Source organism: Watersipora subatra, chromosome 1, assembly GCF_963576615.1.
Source record: "Watersipora subatra chromosome 1, tzWatSuba1.1, whole genome shotgun sequence".
Lineage (NCBI taxonomy): Eukaryota > Metazoa > Bryozoa > Gymnolaemata > Cheilostomatida > Watersiporidae > Watersipora > Watersipora subatra.
The window spans coordinates 69,797,663-69,818,038 of record NC_088708.1 but is presented as its reverse complement, the minus strand read 5'-3'; the positions used below and the strand labels follow the sequence as shown (position 1 = coordinate 69,818,038).

Below are 20,376 nucleotides of genomic sequence, written 5' to 3'. Positions count from 1 at the left end.
GAGTTAACCTCAGAGAAGTTTGAATGACACATAACATTGAGTAATCAAATCAATATGGTTACTAAATGCCAAATTTTTCAACATAACATTATTTGCACTGCTGAACATGTCCAAGTTTGAGATAATACTTCATAGTTGTGGCTTGTAACACATGAACGACTTGACCTTTAAATCATGGCTACAACAATTTCAATTCTGAACATGAAGCCTGGATTATAGCAAATGCATGAGAAGATCACGTGTGAGACAGCGACCAAGCAGGTACGTGTAAGTGAGAGCATGAGTGCATGACTCCCAATAAAACCTCGCAACGACCCTCATACTAGTCTGAGTAAACCAGCATCAACAACTACATTTTAAGAATACCACAAACTGCATTGGTATTGACAAAAATGTCCCTGCACTTTTCACACAGACGAAAATACTTGCTATCTACATACCCATTGCTTTGGTTTCCTCACGCTTGGCATTCAAAATAGAAAACTTAAACTTTGCCCGTACTTCTGTTTTGTTGCACGCTACTAGGAGTAAATATAGTGAGAGATAATCTTTGCTTTCTTCATCAAGTCCCTTAGGATTCACCCGCAAGCACCTGTTAAACAGTAACATCGAGCAACTGACCTCAGCTTCTCTATTGTCACCCTTGCTACTCATCAAATCTTTCTACGATTCTTGACAAATGGAATTTTTGCTTAAATAATTTAAACAGACTTGACAAAAAAACAACAAAATTTAAACTGTCAAAGAAAAAACATTTTTTAATAGCTTTTAGTGACTTCATCGATTACAACACGAAAACCAGTGACATATTATAAACTGACATTTTTATCACAAAACTTTCCTTCCAATGCCTGCTTTAGTTAATATATGCTTGCTCCTAGCGACACCGTTGTCTCATACTGGCCACAAAAAGTGTTTATCAAGAATATTGTTTTCCAAGAATAATATTTGAAGATGAACTTTCGCAAAATTTTAGCATTTTTGATGTTTGAGATAATCTGACTGCCAGGTTGTTTCAAGAAATAAATCAACAAAACTTGATCACAGTTAAAACAATGAAGTGTCAAGGAGTGATTTCATTTCACTTATTATCGATAAATAGTGATAATGGGAACTGAAGAGTTCATAACGACCTTCTACTTGTGCCCATAACCGTTTAGAAAGTGAGATGTTACTAGGTTATGGTCAGGTAGCTAGCACACAACGCAGAATGATATAAGCTACCAGGGCTGACCTATGCATATCCTGTATCCAAGAACTGTGAAGGCAAGGCTGGCACTAATGCCTCATTAAAGAAAACATAAATTCACAAATAGTTGACCCATAACATTGACCGTATGCGACACATTGAAGCTGGTAAAAGTAAACGTTTAGAGTGTGTTGGTGAGCTATTGACTCTCTATCAAAGATTAGATGAGTAACATCATAGGAATTTGAATATGTTGCTGTAAACAGTCAATTGGCAGCTGATAACAGAAATATTATTTTAGCATCTTGAAAGGTCTTTACAAACAGAAGAGAATGGTAACTTTTTCATTCCTTTTGCTTACCCTTGTAGGCATAAAAATATTTATTATCGGGTGGAGGTACATCATAAAAAACTGTTGAGGCCCATGCTCGCATATAAACTTAGGAGTTATCTTCTTTATGGCGAGTCTTAGGCAAAAGAATCTACCGTACTTTTCGGACTATTAGCTGCTACTTTTTTCTGATGTTTTGAGCCATGCGGCTTATATAAGGGGGCAGCTAAACTGTGATTCTTTCTTTCACCACAGGGCGAATTAACCGGAATCTCTGGTTAGTGCGCTTCTAGCGGTGAAAGAAAAAACGAAACAATGCCTAACGGCACTGTTCCGTTATTAAAAGCACCGTCATGAGTTCTGTGGTCTATACAAAAGGTGTGGCCGATGTATTGTTTTAGTATCGGTTTTTTGAAAATAAAGCAGATGCGGTTTATATAGGGGTATGGTTAATAGTCCGAAAAGTACGGTAATAATAAAATTTCTAACATTTTTATAATTGGCAACCCACTTGCTACTGTAGCAAACATTAATTATTGAGTGAGATTTGAAGTTGCATATATATTTAATAATCCTTAAAGACACCCATTATTAATTGAAGACCTCAACGGAAGAACGATCAATGTCACAATTGTTCAAAGTTGAGATATAGCCATTTTAGAGTTTACAAACTTTTTTGGAAAAGAATTGCAAATTATATCATAGAAACTTTTTAGCTGGTGGTCAATAAGGATGTTACCTGTGAATGTGATCAACAAAAAGCGGTAGACATAATTTGGGGTGGCACAACATGGCCTAAGTTTAAACCACTACACGGACATTGATCGATTTACTTTGGAAATCAATGACAACTCTCTATGCATTGTTTTATTAGGTGATAATGTTACGATGTTATAACATTCTAATTTTAAATGCTATATCGCAGTAAAATATGGGGTTTCTACCATCCAAATTTCACGCAAACAAAAATGAACATGTCACAGTACTACAACAACAACTTTTTTAATGTGTCCTAGAAAAACTGCAATATTTTGTTTTGCATTACACTACACGCTTTTGCACACACTTCTTTTTGCTTATTGGTACTCTTCGAATATTTCCCTTCACTCCCACTGCCTCTGACCATTGTATCAAGTTATTAACTTTTTCACTGCCATCCATGTAGGCTACAAATTTAGCTATCGTCCTACTGCCAGCCATTTTGCTGAAAACTGCATATGTTTCTTCATGATATGCATACAAATTTTTTCAATTTGAACCTCTATCTAGAACGTTTTTGTAATATATTTTATTTTTCACCCTTGTTAACAAACAGTGCAATGAAAAAAATTCAATGTCTCTACACTTTGTGCATTTTTAAAGCTATGTGAAGCTACGATCGCCACGAAGCTAAAGCGATACTCAAGAATGTTTTTATTCTTACACAACTATTAATTTCACCACTATTAAAGTCAGTACTGCTACTTGAATTGTCTGTGTAATCACGAAAATCTGATTCTGAATTAGCAATAATTTCATCAACATATGTAATTATCTGTTTGTTAACATGGGCGGCACATACAAAAGCTTGCACAAAAAATGTTCGTTTTCAGGTTGGAAATTCTCAAACAAAAATTTGAAATTGCTTCATTGTTTTATGGTAATTTTATAACGAAATCTGACATAATCAGCATGAGCAACTCTATGTTTTCTAACTTGAGAGGTATTTAAGAAAGCTATAATAACACTAAATAGTTCAAACGTCTCAAAGAAAAACAATCGTTATAAGTTGGAAATTCCCAAACAAGTATGCCTTGCTATTGGCTGAAAGTAATCACATGACTGGAAAATGATCGTTGTTGCTGTGTAGCCCTTGGACATTGATCATTGTTGCAAAGAGCTGGTTTATTTTAAGCAGGAATATCTCTGGACCTTGATCATTTTTGCTGAAACTTTGTTACAGAGACTAAACTTTGTGGCCAGAACTATGCAGAGAAGATAAATCTAGTATTTTAAGAAAATGTGACATTGATCGTTCTTCCGTTGAGGTCTTCAATTGTATATACTGTCAACAGGAACAAAATGACTGACCACCTCCTTTTATGTACCAACTATTATAGCAAAAACTACATCAATTCTTCTCTAAAAGCTTATAGGGCAGGTAAATGGTCATACATATACCCGCTAGGCATACATCCTACGCAAACAATGGCAATACCACCTAGATCAAAGCAATTAGTTGAGTCGAGGCCTACTACTACACACCGCCATTTAGTAAGTAGAACACAAAGTAGGACAATGCAGCTATATAAAGGGTACTCAGTTCAAAGAGATTGATGGAACCACAGCGGTGCCCTACTTAACAATCCCAGAATTACTGGCATCGGAACAAATTTAGATGATGACATTAATTTCTCACAACAAACAGACCAAATTTATGAACACTGAGGCGTTATATAGAAACAGGGGCTATATAGAAACAGGCGTTATATAGAAACAGGGGCTATATAGAAACAGGGGTTATATAGAAACAGGCGTTATATAGAAACAGGGGCTAACCATTTTAACTTGTCATTCACACCGGCGGCAAAACAAGAACTCCGCAAAACCTCGCCCATTTCCTCTCGACAGAAACTGAAGTTGTTTATCGTCCACATGTAGGAGAATTTGACGACTTTTACCTACAACATATGCATAATTCACGGAGTTAAAAAATGCACTATCATACCTATTAGTGTGATAGTGCAATTTTCATTAGCATGACTGTTACTGGGGTTTCCTTGAGAAATAGAGGAAATGGAAAACAAAAGCAGAATGCATGCTAAACTTTGAGCACTAGAGTTGAACCCGAAGTTAATATGAAACCCGCCGGTCATCAACTTGAATAAATATCAAATACAAATATATCAAATATATCTGAATACATATCTCTAGTGACCTCAATCAGGGCGATGTGAATAGCTGGTTTTTACGATGTTTTGTAATCAATGAAGATACTTTTTTTTTAAACAGGTATCTTTATTGCTTATATGAGCAATTTGCATCATGAAAATCATTTATTTTTGGTTTGGGTAAATAGAATGTGATTGTCCTTTTACAGCCCTTGGAGATTCCTGATGAAAAATATGTTTTTTTTAAACACACTTGAAACACAGCTGCCCGTTTAGTTTATATGTCAAACAAACCATGTGAACCAATGGAAGGTATGTGGAATCCAGTTTCGTTACCAGGAAATTTTGTTGGCTAACTCACAGCGTTGTTCATTCATATTCAGATAGGAAGATTGAATCACGAGAGACCAAACAAGTAAATATAACAATGCTAGGCTATTGCTCTAAAAACAAGCTGAGATTCTCAAAACAGACAAATTTATGATTCGAAAGTACGTGGTCTTAACTCCTTAATAAAAGGTATTTGAAGTCAATTTGTTCTCGAGACTGATAAAATAACGTCCAAGACAGCAAGCGGCAGCACAGTTATAGGCTTTAGTTCTATAGTATTCAGTAAAGATGGCATAAATGCATGCTGCGCTAGAATAAACCTAGGTTATCATAAAATTCATATTTTTCGTCACATTAGCACTTTTCAACTTCTGGCCACACGCTTTGTTTTTAAATTTAATATTTTGTTGAGTATGTTTTGGAGTCTTTTCCCAATGCGCTTCTCATCGCGGTACTACTGTCAACGGTAGCCTAGAGGTTTTTATCCGTTAGACAAAAGTTTCATATAAATATTCTCATATATGATATTGTAGAGACATTTGGACAAAACCAAAGAGCATAACTCCAATGTTTAGTTTGTTTTAACACTTGCAACTATAAAACCTACAACCATCGCAAATCCTTTTTCACTTCCAACAAGATGAAGTGAATTAAGTTGTTCTGGTGTAAAGGACTCTCTACTATCTCAAATGTAGCCTCCACAGTTAACCCTCTACTTACTATACTAATACCACAGAGAGAAGCAACTGACCCAAAACATAGAATTGCGGTACCAGATCCTTACCTCTAAAACTAAAGTACTTTTCAACATACAATTCTTGATGTTTACAAATGCTGAAAAATTATCAGACAATTAAAACATTACAAGTCATTAAACTTCACCTACGTGTATGTTACAAGTTACGCTCCATAGCACCACATCTACCTCCCAACCTAGGCTATGTATCACCATGACTAAATTTTCACTTGTGTGCAGCTGAAGTGAAGTAACACTAAAATATCTCCTTTATTAATTACTCCTTTAGTAAAACCACTTTATATACGTTTTCATGCGTTTACATAGTTTAATTTGTTTTGATGCGTAATAACCTGGAGTATTTATTAAAGACTTATTGTAGGTTTTTTAGGTAAAACCGTGCTACAAATTAAGTGCAGACAGAGTAGCTACACCTTATAGTGCATAAACTGCACATACAAATATATATCTAAATATATATATTTGACATAATGTTTAATGGTTTCTATACACACAACAGATCTCAGAACAAACTATAAATGTAGAGTTGACTAGATATTAAAAATGAAATCAGCATAGTCCCTTCATAAAAGAACCAAGCTTGCCTTTCTAAATAGCTCCTTTTCTTCAATCGATTTTGTAAATGCAAAGTTGTTATTAACTTGAAGCAAACAACAATTCAACGCCGGCTATTAACAGTTAATTGAGAGAGAGTAGCTGGTGAGTAAAAGTACAGGGGAACTGGAGAGAGCTCAAGTGTTTCCTTATAACCACAATATCCACACTATGATTGTAGAAAGCCTTCCGCAGTGTCTACAGTTACGTAAACACAAGACTGGTAGCCCGCAAGAGTGCCAGTTCTAGTCACAACAATCTGAATAGGAGACTGGAGACGACTCTACTTCACTAAGTATCACTATCTATGTCTACGTAAAAAGAGCAGAGGTTATCAGAAGCCTGCATAAATATATTTCAACATGAATCTTTATTCTCTTTCACCAACTTATCCAACTGCATCCTCCGCAGGGTCCAACAGAACCCAAATATGTAAGCTCTCTGACTCCTCGGTGTCACATTAACAAACCTAGTTAACAGTGTTTATATTGACACGATCTATTGACATGACATCGATTTTTACCAACATATTGTCAATCTCAGCCGGTTGCTTTTATTGTACGGCTATTATTTTGTGTAACTATCTATGCTAGATATGGAGCTTGCTCACAGCTTGTTTTGTTAAAAACAACATTTCTGACCAGCCAGTAAATGTTTTAAACTTTGATAGATTTGAGGAGTCATTAAGTTCCTGTCAGTGTCCATAATTATGATTGAACACCTTTATTACACTAGCTACTGACACCTCAAGCAGTACTTTTAGCTAGATTCAAAAATATACATGTTAGCAAACTTCTATCTCTAGCCTGTACTGAAGTTACAAGCTCAGAGTAAAACTAAAAATAAAGTGCTCTACAATCCATAGAAAAATACAAGCTTATAAATATAAATGAATGCAAGTTAATAAAAATATATATATTATTGATACGTACTGTTGAGTTTGTAGCTGTGAACAATCTTCCATCCGTGTCTAACAGAGGACTCTGTTAGACACGGATGTGGTTTGTTTGAAGCTAACACAGTCTATGCTATGATACAGATGATTCAACTTTATTAAAATAAATCTAAAAATGAACTTTTTGCAAACTTTCAGCGTGTCACAACATAACAAAAAAAGAGAAAAGTGAACGAGAGGACTGAGTATCAACTACACAAGCTGCTACTCAAATGGTTACATACACCACTTCTGTCAGAAAGAAAAATAAGACTTGCCTGCCCACTCAATTGATAGACAGGGGTGCAACAAGTACACTTTAAATTTCATTATAGTAAAATGAAATACTGGTTGAAAAGCTGTATTATTAAAAAAAGATTTGAGCTTGTTCATATAAGAAACTGGTATCTAGGCAGTTACGAAAAAACTGTCATCATGATGAGTTGCAAAAAGACTAACCTGTGTGTAGCACCAGTTCTCAGCTGTTGGACATGGCATATCAGGGGGAGGTGGTGTGAAACTTCGACTTGAAGAAGATGGAGGTCTTGCGGCGTCTGCCTCCATACCGCTGCTTGTCTCGTTTGGATCACTAATCATGGCACATAGATGAGGAAAGTTCTCCCAGAGTCGTTTGTTGTCGTGGTACAAGGGAGGCGTAATGAGACTCACCAATTGGGAAGAAACGTCGGGAGCCGCTGTCTTTCTGTCGACAAGCAATGAACTAGACTGAGCCATCTGACAAGGCATTTGCGTTGACAGCTAGAACTTGCATGAGAAACAAGGCTAGCAGAGCGAGTGGCTAGGAGGCTTTATAACAGCCTGCATTCGGCGCAGGCTAAATACTGGCTGATGATAAAGGGCCTGTCTATAGCGCAAGGACTGCTCAAGAGTGCAGCTCACCTCTTAGATTTGACTATTACGATGGAGGCAGAGGGAGTGAACAATAGAATGTTTGCCAATATGCCATCCGTAGCGGCCACATGTACTTTAAGGGTGTATCATGATACTCTGACACGAGTGTGGTAAAAGTGGTAAAGGATATACAACAGATTTTATGCCCAGGACATCTTTACTATGTAGTCTTGGAATTTGAACTAGAGCCTAGCAGCACTCTATCGAGTCTCACGTAGCCTCAGTCTTTATTTTACATCCAGCCTTAGGGGTGGTTCACAAGGGCTATGCATTGGAGCTAGAAACTTTACTAATGCAACCGAATCAAAATGTGTAGCATGAAATTCCAGCTTTCACACATTCTCACAACAAGTAGTTGTCTGCCTACAATTAATACCACTAAGAAACTCGTCAACTCACGAAACATTGGCCACATCTGCACCACAGTGGAAAGCATGTTAATGAATTCCTTCTCAAGAACAGCACAAGATACCGAGCAACTAACATGTGCAAACCCGCAAAATTCCTCAATTACTATAAAGCAGAAGATAAGTTAATAATAATTATTCATCAATGCAAAGATGAAGCCATAGAAATACTTTTGTGAGTTTCAAATAAGAATATGCGGAGGGGGGGGGAAAGAAATGGGAGATCGGCCAAAATCGAAAAGAGACTCCTACTATTTAATCCGTGTTACTTCAAACCCTAATATATGGATTAATTGAAATGCTAACTGAATGAACAAATGATGTACCAGAGTCCCGCACACTAACCTAAACAGAGTTTATACAACAACCTCTGCGCTGTAAGTGCAACACAATCATGTTAATGGGTTGTCTTCTCTCGTTTTAGTACAAGGAGATTAAATAAAGTGTTTTCTATTAGTGTCTTTCCATCAGAGAGCATCAGCGCGATGACACAGTTTGTGTCGACGGATCCTCGATAAAAATGTTAATACTATCATAACTAAACTGCTTAGGTATGCCATCAAGATGTAACGAAACTTGATTTATCGGTGTACAAATTACCATAGTAGACATAACATAGTGATATTTTGTCGGTCACTCGTACTAGGCTATACACTTTGCTACAAACTTTCAATACAAAACCAATAGCCTATACGTTACAATAAATTAACCACCCTCCGCCATACTCACATAGCAAAGTAAACAAAAAGTTGGAAGTCTACAAATTGTAGCCTCTATATATGCTACCCTTCTCCTTGACCTTTATCACGTCAAGTCACACACCACATGATTACTGTAGCGGAAGTCTTATGCTGTTACATGAAACGCTAGGTTATAGTTCGATATACATTATACAGTGATACCCAGCTGGTTGGTGCCTTATCTTTCGGTTCCTTAGTAAGTATATCGCTTCCTTAGTATATCGCTTCCTTAGTATATCGCAGGTTTTTCAATAGCTAGATTTCTATAAAGCTTGAGAAACATAGAGGGCGGAGGGGCACACATAAATTCGATAACAACCCGACTAACTAAATAAGCAAGCTATTAGCCTTTTAAACTAAAAACAATAATACAATAATAAACATAACTGTTGCTCCTAAAATTGCTTCACAATTATTCCACAAGAATTGCTTCAGCACTTTAATCTCAGCAACATATTTTCCTTACCGTTGGCAACATGAACCAGTAAGCCAGTTTGGACACTTGTTTTCAGGTAAAACAAGATAATGAAATAAATATTTTTTTCCACAAACCACCTCACATTTATCAACTGTGGCCGATATAATGCATGCAACAAATTGGGGGGGGGGGGAACTGACACAGCTCCACCGCTTCCTCCTGTTCATGGCTAGCGGTCATCCCCATTATGCTCTCCAAGAAAATGGGGTGGTACAAACCTACTGAAGACCCTGCAGATGAGTACTACTTTCCTACCAAAAGTTTGAATATTTTGTTAATTAAAATATAACATTAATAAAGGTCAAATAAAATGATAAATAAAACATGAATATGTTAAACAATACTATTTTATTTACTCTGAGGTTTGGAATGACTCCCTCTGGTATAACCTTATCGACAACCATGACCAAATGCAGATTGGTTTGAGTTAATCGCTCTGAATGAGATTTTATCACAACCTTGGATCAACCTAAGATTCTTTTTCCAAATAAATGTACACAGTGTTTACATAGGGTTCATCTCTGATTCAATAAGCTGCAGCTAGCAGAAAAACAACAGAATTAGTTTGTCTAGGAAACCATGAGAGTCGGAGGTAGGCTGTTGCAGAATTGATGAGTCAACTGTAACTAGCGAAGACCAGGATACACATAGACTATATCCTCAAGCATGATGTGAGCTAAGTCTAACATGTCAAACAAGTTCTTACCCGCAGACTATAAACATGTCATGCATGAAGAGCATTTGGATGAAGTGAGGAGTGATGATTGTACCCAGTTACAGTAGTTAATGCTCAAATAACATTTATGCCTAAACAAGCGAGTAGAAACTTTACATCGTTCATTTTCATAACTATACATCGTTGGTGTGAAATGAAACCGCAGTGTTTTATTAAACTGCTTCTAGTTTAAGGTTCAAGGCTACGGTAAGCCCAAGTTATTCAGAACTCTCCGGATGCCTCCAAGCAATCTAGGTTATACATAGTTCATAGTAGAAGTTGTAAGCCCCTGAACTGGAATGAACAGCAAGTTTGCATTTTGTAAAAAACAACTAACAAAGTTTTTGCTATTTTTAGTAATGCCCGTCTAAACTGTCTTTTAAACACTATTTTAGACACGACATTGTTTTCAATCATGAGCAAGGTAACCAAATAACAAGAATTTGCCAATTTACAAAGCACAGGTGAATGTTTGCTTAGCAAATTTAGATATCATCTCGTTGAAAGAATGATACATTGTAGCTATATATTGAACAAATTCTCATTCATTCTAGTTATCATTAGCAAACAGCTCACTCTGTCATATTTACCAGATTACTTACATAAATGCTAGTACGGCGCACCCTCCAGTTACGATGACTCTGTTATACAATTTTTTCGTCTCACAATGCGTAACATGACGTTTTACAGTATATGACATATAAAAATTTTTTTCCTCGAAATTCAAATTTGGCAGTCAGTGTGCTAAATACGTCGGAATAACGATAAAGCTGATATGCTATTCGGCGAAATCCCTCCCAGAATGCATGAAAGAGATACGATGCATGCTCTCTTTTAGTTCAGCGTTATTCGTTATAAGTTATAGTGAAAGCAAACCCGGAAACAGATCGATGATAATATTTTAGTCAATGACAAAGTTGAAGTTTAGTAAAATACACACTAAAACTTGGCTTCAAGTAGGCCTATGTGTTTGGTAAGCTAAATTCATTAAAATTAGATTCAATGTTTACGTTATACGTCTGTCTCAAACTTCCACGGTAGTACTGCACATAGTAATGTTGCATTTTATTGCCAATCATAACCACTAAATACACTGAAGTTACTGTAGGTAACTATAGTCACAAAGGTTAATCTACTATTTTGTTACTAATTTTTAATATGTACAGTACAAATATAAACTTTTGATGGTTTTCACCACACCACGGTGTGTTTGCATTAGAAAAATACTACAGGGTTCTATACCACTCTCTCTACACAACATTTTCGCCTTATCATGCCAACAGTGGAATGAATTAGAATCGTATGGCCAGGGTCTACTGTAATCCGTCAGCTTGACCATTCAGAGCAGCTGACAAATTCCCTATAACCTAACTAAGTGATAATCAGTTAGTAAAACATCAATGCTTTTGTAGATATTTACTGAGGCTAATAGCCTAATAATAACTAGAAACCAAGATGCAGTATATCGCTCAGCTACAATAAAGCTGATTAACAAACACTTACACACATATATTTGAGCTAACCTAATTTGCAAAGCAAAAATCTTCTAAATGTTTGGTTGTTCTAAGAAACAGGACATACGACAACATTTCGCCACAGCAATACGCCACTCAATCATCTATCATGATTGGGCAATCTAAAACTTACACAGACAGCTCTAGGATATTGCTGATTCATACCAATGACACCTTTAGCTTTGGAGAGCATTACCTTGAGCCTTTGAATAGCTTTAACATCAATGAAACTGAGTGATAGCATGAAGTGATAATAACAGATGACAGGCCTGCCGCCTTTGAAGAGTCTATAATTTATCCAAACAACTCAAGCTTGCAATATGTTGCCAGATGAAATGTATTATCAATAGATAAACAGCAGCAGGACTATAACTGCCTACACTAATTATACCAAGTCACCTAATCCAACTCACCGATGAGTGAGCTACCCTAAGACAGTAGCAATGCTCCTGCCATTTCCTGTTCTATTCTCATACGGATCGATTTTCAAGAAACAAATAACATCAATAAACTGCTAATCAAAAATAATGACAAATACATTCCTCAATAATAAACTGTCCAATCAAACGCAAAATTCACTTGTGCCTGACCAAACAAAAGTGAGCGCAGCCAAAGCTATTCCGTAATAATCTCTTCTCAAAACTGACCATGACATCTTCACTTTCGTTGCTATGTCACCAGCTATGTACTTACATGTCTTATGCAAAGCTCCTTGCAGGTAACACCTGGCACGATTTAGGATCATGCCAGGAGCAAATCATGGGCAGTTCTTATGAGTCAGCAGGTTCTAAGATAAGAAAACTCCTTATGGTCTAAAACTATGGACAAATTATTTTGTCTAACTCAAAGACAATATTCATAGTAAACATTTTAACTTACCAAAGATGGTATAAATGAGTAGCTACTATTCAAACATGGAAGCCTTTACTGTCCAAATAATAATCACTTTTGCCTGCTGTGAAGGCTTTCTACAAACATTTGATGAAAACCACACTTTGCTCAGCAACTAATGACATATTCGCTGGTTGTACAAACCTGTATGCAAGAGATACACTTTCAGATGAGGCTAGCATACATATAGAGAATTACTTACTAGACAAATCTACATGTATTTGTCTAGTAAGAATCGAAAACAGCTAAACTTGTCAAATAGTATAGATGAGTTAGACTATCTTAAAGGTTGACTAGCAACAAAATTCACATTACAGTTATTTGGTATCAAAAGATTCACCATGTCTTACTCTGCTGTGTTGTAGGTGCAAAATATGTGGAAATGTGATTACAAGCTCTTAAAAATTAAAAAACGAACAGTTAATCGCCGCCATCAAATTGAGCCGATTTTAACAAAATAGGTTGCTACTCCATTGCTTTCGATTAGCAAAGAAAAAGCTCAAACGTGTGATAGTATTGATTGTTCTACGTATTTGCGACAATGATTAGGAACAACTTTAATTAACACCCTTGCAGTAAAATAATCTTAAAACAATAGTTTAATGTACCACTACATGTTTTTTGAGACTTTTTTTCCATATTAGCCAAAAATGCATTATTAATATGTAATGTATGTATAACCTTGTTTTGACGCCTAGTTTTCTTTCCCTGTTCATTGATAAATTTCAGGACTACTATATGGCACCTCCGTACATTATTGTTTATGTTACTATGTTTAAAAAGTTGGCCAAGTTTAATCGTTTCCATTGTTTAATTGTGTGTAAACCTAACAAAAAGAAAATATGTATTATTTGCAATTTTAAATAGTCGAGAAATATGAAAACAGCTCAATGTCTTATTACATAGCTCATGAAGAAATATGGTGCAATTGAGAGTGCCAGAACACGCTATCCAATAAGTAGCAGAACAAAGAAGACAAATCCCAATTTCAACTTGAAACAAAAAATGAAACAATTGATATTCATGTTGGATTTTCTCTAAAGCTTTTGTAATAACTGACATATTAATACAAGTGAATTTAACCTGAGCTTTGCTAGATGATCTTCTTAAAAGGATATAATACTCATAAGTCTGAAAAGCAAAGTTTGTTAAGTAGACCTTGTTGGGTGATAAACTAAAATAAACATGAAGTTTTAACTTTATGATGGTGATTAACCCTTCCTCATTATTACACATTATATTTGCTGGCTGGTGAATGACAATACAGCAAAAAATACTGCAACAAAATAATATGAATCTGAGTTTAGTTTAGCTATTACTGGTTGAACAAAACTGTTCCGTACAAATCATATATATATGATTATATATATGATTATCCCACGACCAAACAAGGCGAAGCGATTGGTTGGGAGATTTATGATAAATGCACATGTGCACACAACTCCCGAAAATTATTCATCAACAATGAGACGAACCCTTGAATCAAAATTTCATCAACAAATTTAACCATCGTTTTGTAGTCATTAAAGTATAATAACGATACAAAACACGTACAAACCTATTTAAATATGTTACCAAGTCTTTGTAAACCGTCGTTATTATCTTAAAACTTACCCATCTGATCGAATTATACACAAATAGACAGATTTATTTGGACGAAAATCGTTATTAAAACTTGTCAAGCCTGACTTTTATAAAAGTTAAGACCGGAAATTGAAACGCCGAGCGACAAAGAATAGAGCGATTAAATCGTGCGCATTTCACGAAAAAATAACGTGCACTTTTCACCAGTCTATAGCATTGTCGAATTGCCGAAGGTTTCGGTGATTAACGTAGGAGTACTGAAATCGTTTCATTTTTGCCGATTTCAAATTAACTGACATTTCAGACACATTTGAATACTTTGGTATTTTAACTGATGTCCAACGCAGTGTAAGTAAAGGAAATAACGATGATATTTTTCTATAACGATTTTTATGAGATTACGATATTTAATTATAAGTTTGGATATTCTTCTTGATATTGCTAGCTATGACGTTTTGAAATGTAAACAAAATTGCACATTGGTTTTCTATTATTACTGTATTACTATTATTAAGTTTGGATATTCTTTTTGATACTTCTTGATATTGTTAGCTATGACGTTTTTAAATGTAAAAAAAATTGTTCATTAGTTTTCTATTATTACTGTATTACTATATTAATAATATTGATTATTCTAATAATATCAGTGCATTTTACTTCTAATATTGCATTTCTCCTTTTGCAGGGGGAGAGATATAAACATATAATCTTTTCCTTTCATTATTGCTGTTTGTCATGACCAAACACTTTTTTAAATAGATTTTCTAAAAATCTATATAATAAATATCACTTCTTGATATTGCTAGCTATGACGTTTTGAAATGTAAACAAAATTGTGCATTGGTTTTATATTATTACTATATTAATAATATTGGTTATTCTAATAATATCAGTGCATTCTACTTCTAATATTGGCCAATATTGCATTTCTCCTATTGCAGGGGGAGAGATATAAACATATAATCTTTTCTTTCATTATTGCTGTTTGTTGTATATAATAACACTCCCACCCAGTACATTCCAGCTACCATTGCGGTTATCCTATTGCACTGCAGTGTCATTTGACTGCTAATATTGCATTTCTCAACCATCAGTACCCTTTCTTTTTTTTAATATCACTTTGGTCGTGGGCTGTATGACAGTGGAATTTCTAGTATATATATATATATATGTATATATCAGACGCCCCTATAATGTAAACCTATCACATAAAATCCATTTGATAAAAATGTTATGTAAAGTTTTTGTATCGTATTATGTAAGAAATTCCATATAACGAAACACCTGAAATTGGTGCAAGTACCAAAATTTGATTTAGCCTCAAATGTATCATTTTCTCTCTTGCCACAATTGCAAAAGAAAACAACATAATAGGGGTGTCTATTATATATTTTTACATTGTTTTAGACAAATACAAAGTTTTGGAAAAAAGTGAAAAAATCAATTTCAATCAACATTGAAGGAATGCGTTCTCCTTAACATAAAATCACCGTAATCATGTACACTAAACCAAGAGCAAGCGATAAAAAAAGGGAAAAGTTGTCCATACAAACCAATTATACCACAGTTATTGTACAGCCCTTAAACTAAAAAGTTAAGTTTTTCGCCACTTTGAAGAACCAAAGGTGTGAGTTTGGGCAAATCCCGGAATGGATTAAGCTATTTACAAGTATATGTAATTTACGCTTTGTATTATGTAAAAACCATATAACATAAACATTCTTGGAACAGATTATTTATTTTGTAGGGGCGTCTACTGTATATGATAGTCACTCATTTTGCACACCCTGAACTGCAAATAGTTTGGGTCGACTCTTCTCAAGGCCAGTTCCCATTAGACATTGGTTAATGTATTCAAATTGTTGTTGATGAAGTTACACTTCATTGCATTGAGTTACACCTCATCCATAACATGGTGAGAGTTTTCACAACGGCGTAACCTACTAATAGTAGTACTAGTAGTAGGTACTACTAGTACTACTATTAGGTAGTAAGTACAATTTGTACTAGTAATAGTGGTACTACTAATAGTAGTATCAGTAGCAATACAGGTGATACTACTATATTAGTATCAGTAGTTTAGTAGCATATTAGATTAGTAGTACTACTACTACCTAGTAGGCCTACTACTAATCTACACTGCCTATTAATAAGAGCTCAGAACAGACTGTGTGAGCCAAGGTTGTCATGATGATACATTTGTTAAAATCGATAATATTTGCTCACAACTAAAAATACACTTATACTTCCTAGATGGTGAATTGGTATTACTCAAATTATACAGCTATGGGCATAAAAACAGTTTTTCTTCAGATACAAACTACTACATACAGAGTAAACTCATTCCGAGATCGGCTTTGTATGCTCAAACTGTAGCATATTAGAACAAATATTCCCATATGAATACACTGTACTTTGTTTGTTTCATTGATCACTAACCTACAACATGTCATTAATAAATACTATATAAGTAATTTAGCACTGATGTAAACGTACTTCATTAGAATAATGTAAAAACTTTATAGGTAACATAAATGAAATCATTAAATAAAAAGTAATTTAGCTGAAAGCGTTTCATCAATTTTTTGTGTCTTTTTACTGTCAATTACATAACTGCGATACTTTGAAAAAGCCTGGTGGAAATTACTGTGAATGTAGAGTTAAGTATTTGCTGGTATTTTATGTTGCACAAAAAAAATTATCTGGTAAGAAAATCGTGAGAAAGTAGTCTGTATATATATGACAACTGGACGCATATTAATTTACCAGAGGTACTCGTTTATGGATAATACTCCGCATTTACAGCTTTTGAAAAATATCAGTGGATTTTCAGTAGATAATGAAATTCAGTCAAACTTGAATCTCCTCAGCATAAATCCTTTACGAAGTTTAGTTTAAAATTTGAACAACTAGTTACTTCTACAACTAGAACTTTCAGGTATAATTTTCAATGCTACTTAAAGCATTTAATGACCTTATTAAAGAATTATCAGAGGTTTTTAGGACTGTGAAGCAATGTGTTCTTGTAGGAATGTTAGCTCCAAAATAACTAAGATAGTTTGTGTACAAAGCCAGTCTTGGAGCAAATTAACTTCATATGTAGAGGTTTAACTGTATAAAACAACTAAGTGGCTAAAATATAGCAAAACCTATAATAGCATAAGCCTATTTAAAATACTTAAAGTTCTATACTAAATTAATGAATATAACTTAATTCTGCCTTCATAAATGCTATTCAACAGCATCAATTTTTACATTGGCTCAATTTTCACAGCACTTTCGGCTCTCAGAATGCGTAAGCCAAAGGTTTGCTCTAGACCTTTATGATATAACTTTCGGTTAAGTTTTTAAAAGAGGCGACATCATCAACTTATTTATTACAGATAAGGCTACACGTTGAACAGAAAGAGAGACAAAGCAGTCATTTTTTGTCATGCAATTAAACAATATGTTCGTTAAGACTAAATGCTTCAAAAATTTATTGCAATAATGTAGGAATTGAAAGAACATCATTATATACATTTGCATATACAACTGGCTAAGTCTTACATATATTTTAATTTGTTTTAAAGGGTTGCTACACGACAACCAAAGCAAATTTTTGATGTGGGAAGTTTCATTTGAAATAAGCAGCTGAAGTAACTAAAAATTAAAAGTTTACAGTGCAATAGCTTCAGTAATGCTTAAGCTGGTTTGGCCAGAGTTTAAAGCTCATGTTTGATTGAAGCACATATAATTAGTGAATGCAGGAATCACTTCATTTCTACTTATTACAGCAGTTACTACTTTGCTGCTGAAAAGTAGTAACTGCTGTTTTAAGTAGGCTATATCATTATTCATGATCTGGGTGCTTATAAGCTAGGCAAAAATCAACCAATATAAACGGAATCGCGCGACAATAAACAAAGAAGTAATCGAAACTACTTAAATATCCGGAGTTTGATTCAACTTTGCGTAACCGATTGTTACAAACTGCCTGAACTGGCTGTGATTTATGCACTTCAGAAGCTTCGCTTTGATTAAAAAAATAAGGTTTTGATACTTCATCCAAGCATTTCATATACAACTATAATGATTATTAAACAAAATATAAACATAAAATCATATGCAGCAATGACATTTTATTCTATTTAATTTGCAATTCTTGATACATGTGTTATGTTTGAGCCACCAGCCTGTAAATGTTTAAGGCTGGAAGTTTGCCAAATATGCAATAAGAACGCTACTTAATTTTTTGTCGAATGATACCAAAACATGTAGTGTACATCTGAAAACTATGTTGCTTCGATAGAACAAGTTGCATTGGCAACAAAACATCGTATGCCGATGCCAAGATAGTTTGAAACACTTTCTATTTGAAACACCTAATGTTGCTCCGGTTGACATAGCTCATTGCATAGTTTTCCTAGTGAGCTACAGCAAAAACCTAGTCTGTTTGTTGCCTAAAAAGTAAATTTTTGTAGCAATTTTCATATCTTTTACACTCTCCAGAAGTTATACTCTCCAAAGATAATGTTTATATCTGTGAGGATACATACTCAGACAGCTCTCAGATACCAAACATGTATGATTGACCTTCACAACGTAAAACAAAACTGGACTGACTGAACCTAAAACTTGAAAACTTTAGTAAGATAAACAGTGCTTACTTAGTGTTGATTATAATTTGAAAATATTTTGTATTACAATCTAACATATTTAACGTCTGACAATTTTGAGCATATGAAAGCTACTTGGTTCCCGGTTTTATTCATACCATGCACTTTAGCAGTTTTCAAACAAATAAGATTACTCTAATAAAGTAAGTTTAAAATCACAACACCATTTAACAACTCTCAAGTCGACTCTTTATGACGACATTATTGTTAAATACAAAAATGTTGTACATGTACTAAACTCATCTTGTCTCAAGTATTTGTCTCGTCAGTCAATGTTGCCAGCAGCTATTTTATGTTTTGAATAAACCGCTTGACGTGAGACAGTTTTAAATTACTTTTTTAATACTTTTGGCAGCAGTTTCAAAATGTTAACAATGGTAGTAAAAATCAGCAGTAATGTTCATAAGATTCTGTAGTCTTTTTATCAATTACCCCGACAGTACGTAGCACTTTCTTTTTACCTCAAAGGTCTTTTGTATTAAAATAATTATTGAATAAAAAAACCGGGTTTGTGCCAAATAAGGGTACTTGCAATTTCGTACTTCCTGCGACTTGATAATTGAAAACAATTTAACAGACGAAATGCTTCACTTTTTCTGCTACAACATACTATTGTGAGAGGTAAAAAAATTCTTTTTAAACGAAGATAAACGAAACGACAACAACTGTTTGAACTGCGACATTTATATCAAGTTATTCCATGCATAAAACGAAGATGCCAGTTTTCAACAACAATGAAAGCGAATTTGTTAAGAAAAAAAAAATTAGACGGCAACTAATGACAACTATTTTTACGATATGAGCTTAAAACAAGCTCCGTTCTTGATTGTTGTGTAGCAGTAGTGTGATGGAATGAAATTCTTACCATCGACTTTAGCTCTACATTCGTATACATTGCTATTACGTAAGTGCGTCTAGAAACGAATAAGAGCCTGCAAAACTCACCGGTATGTTAGCACTAGGAAAGTGAGACTTTCATTTTAATCTAAAACGTGGTAGATGACAAGCTCGGCAGAAGTCTTGATTAGGCAGTTACTTTTAGGTTTGAGATGATTTCTCCGACCAATTAAATTGGAAAAGGCAACATCCTACTCGTACTATAGTTTTATTCTAACAAACTACAGTTGATGCATTCGCAACGGCTGTCATACTCAGAATAAGTGAACACATTAAGCCAGTCATAGAAATTGTAAACGTTTAACTCTATAATTGACAAAATTACAATTTAAGGTCTCGGTCTAGAATTACGGTTTAAGTCTTATTATTTTAGCAATTCTTATTCATAAGTCTTGAACTCAATTATTTTTAATCTTTGCAAAAAACTCTTCTAAGTTGGTTTTTCAAACTGCAAACTTTAAAAAAGAATTCAGTTTACTTTAAAAGAAAACACAAAAATACTAGCATTTTTGTAACGACGACATAGTTTGTGAAAATAGCAAGAATCGACCAATTGAAACGTTTACAGTTTTCAT

At 34.6% G+C, this 20,376-nt stretch overlaps 1 protein-coding gene across 4 annotated transcripts in view; it reads right to left on the bottom strand.

Annotated features, from left to right (window-relative positions):
* Window positions 1-19,989, bottom strand: part of LOC137385318 (speckle-type POZ protein B-like) — a 40,272-nt gene extending 20,283 nt beyond the window's left edge. The window contains exons 1-6 of one of the 4 annotated variants that reach the window (XM_068071779.1): window positions 19,850-19,989; window positions 12,651-12,739; window positions 9,683-9,793; window positions 7,465-7,708; window positions 4,059-4,180; window positions 441-592 (exon numbers count right to left, since the gene is read on the bottom strand). In XM_068071779.1, coding sequence (XP_067927880.1) covers window positions 441-592; window positions 4,059-4,180; window positions 7,465-7,602 — 412 coding nt within the window. In that variant the 5' untranslated portion in view covers window positions 7,603-7,708; window positions 9,683-9,793; window positions 12,651-12,739; window positions 19,850-19,989. Of the gene's footprint in view, window positions 1-440; window positions 593-4,058; window positions 4,181-7,464; window positions 7,875-9,682; window positions 9,794-12,650; window positions 12,740-19,849 lie in introns of those variants that run through there. The other 3 variants (XM_068071771.1, XM_068071785.1, XM_068071764.1) reach the window with 3 other exon arrangements.
* Between the last annotated feature and the right edge of the window lie 387 nt (window positions 19,990-20,376).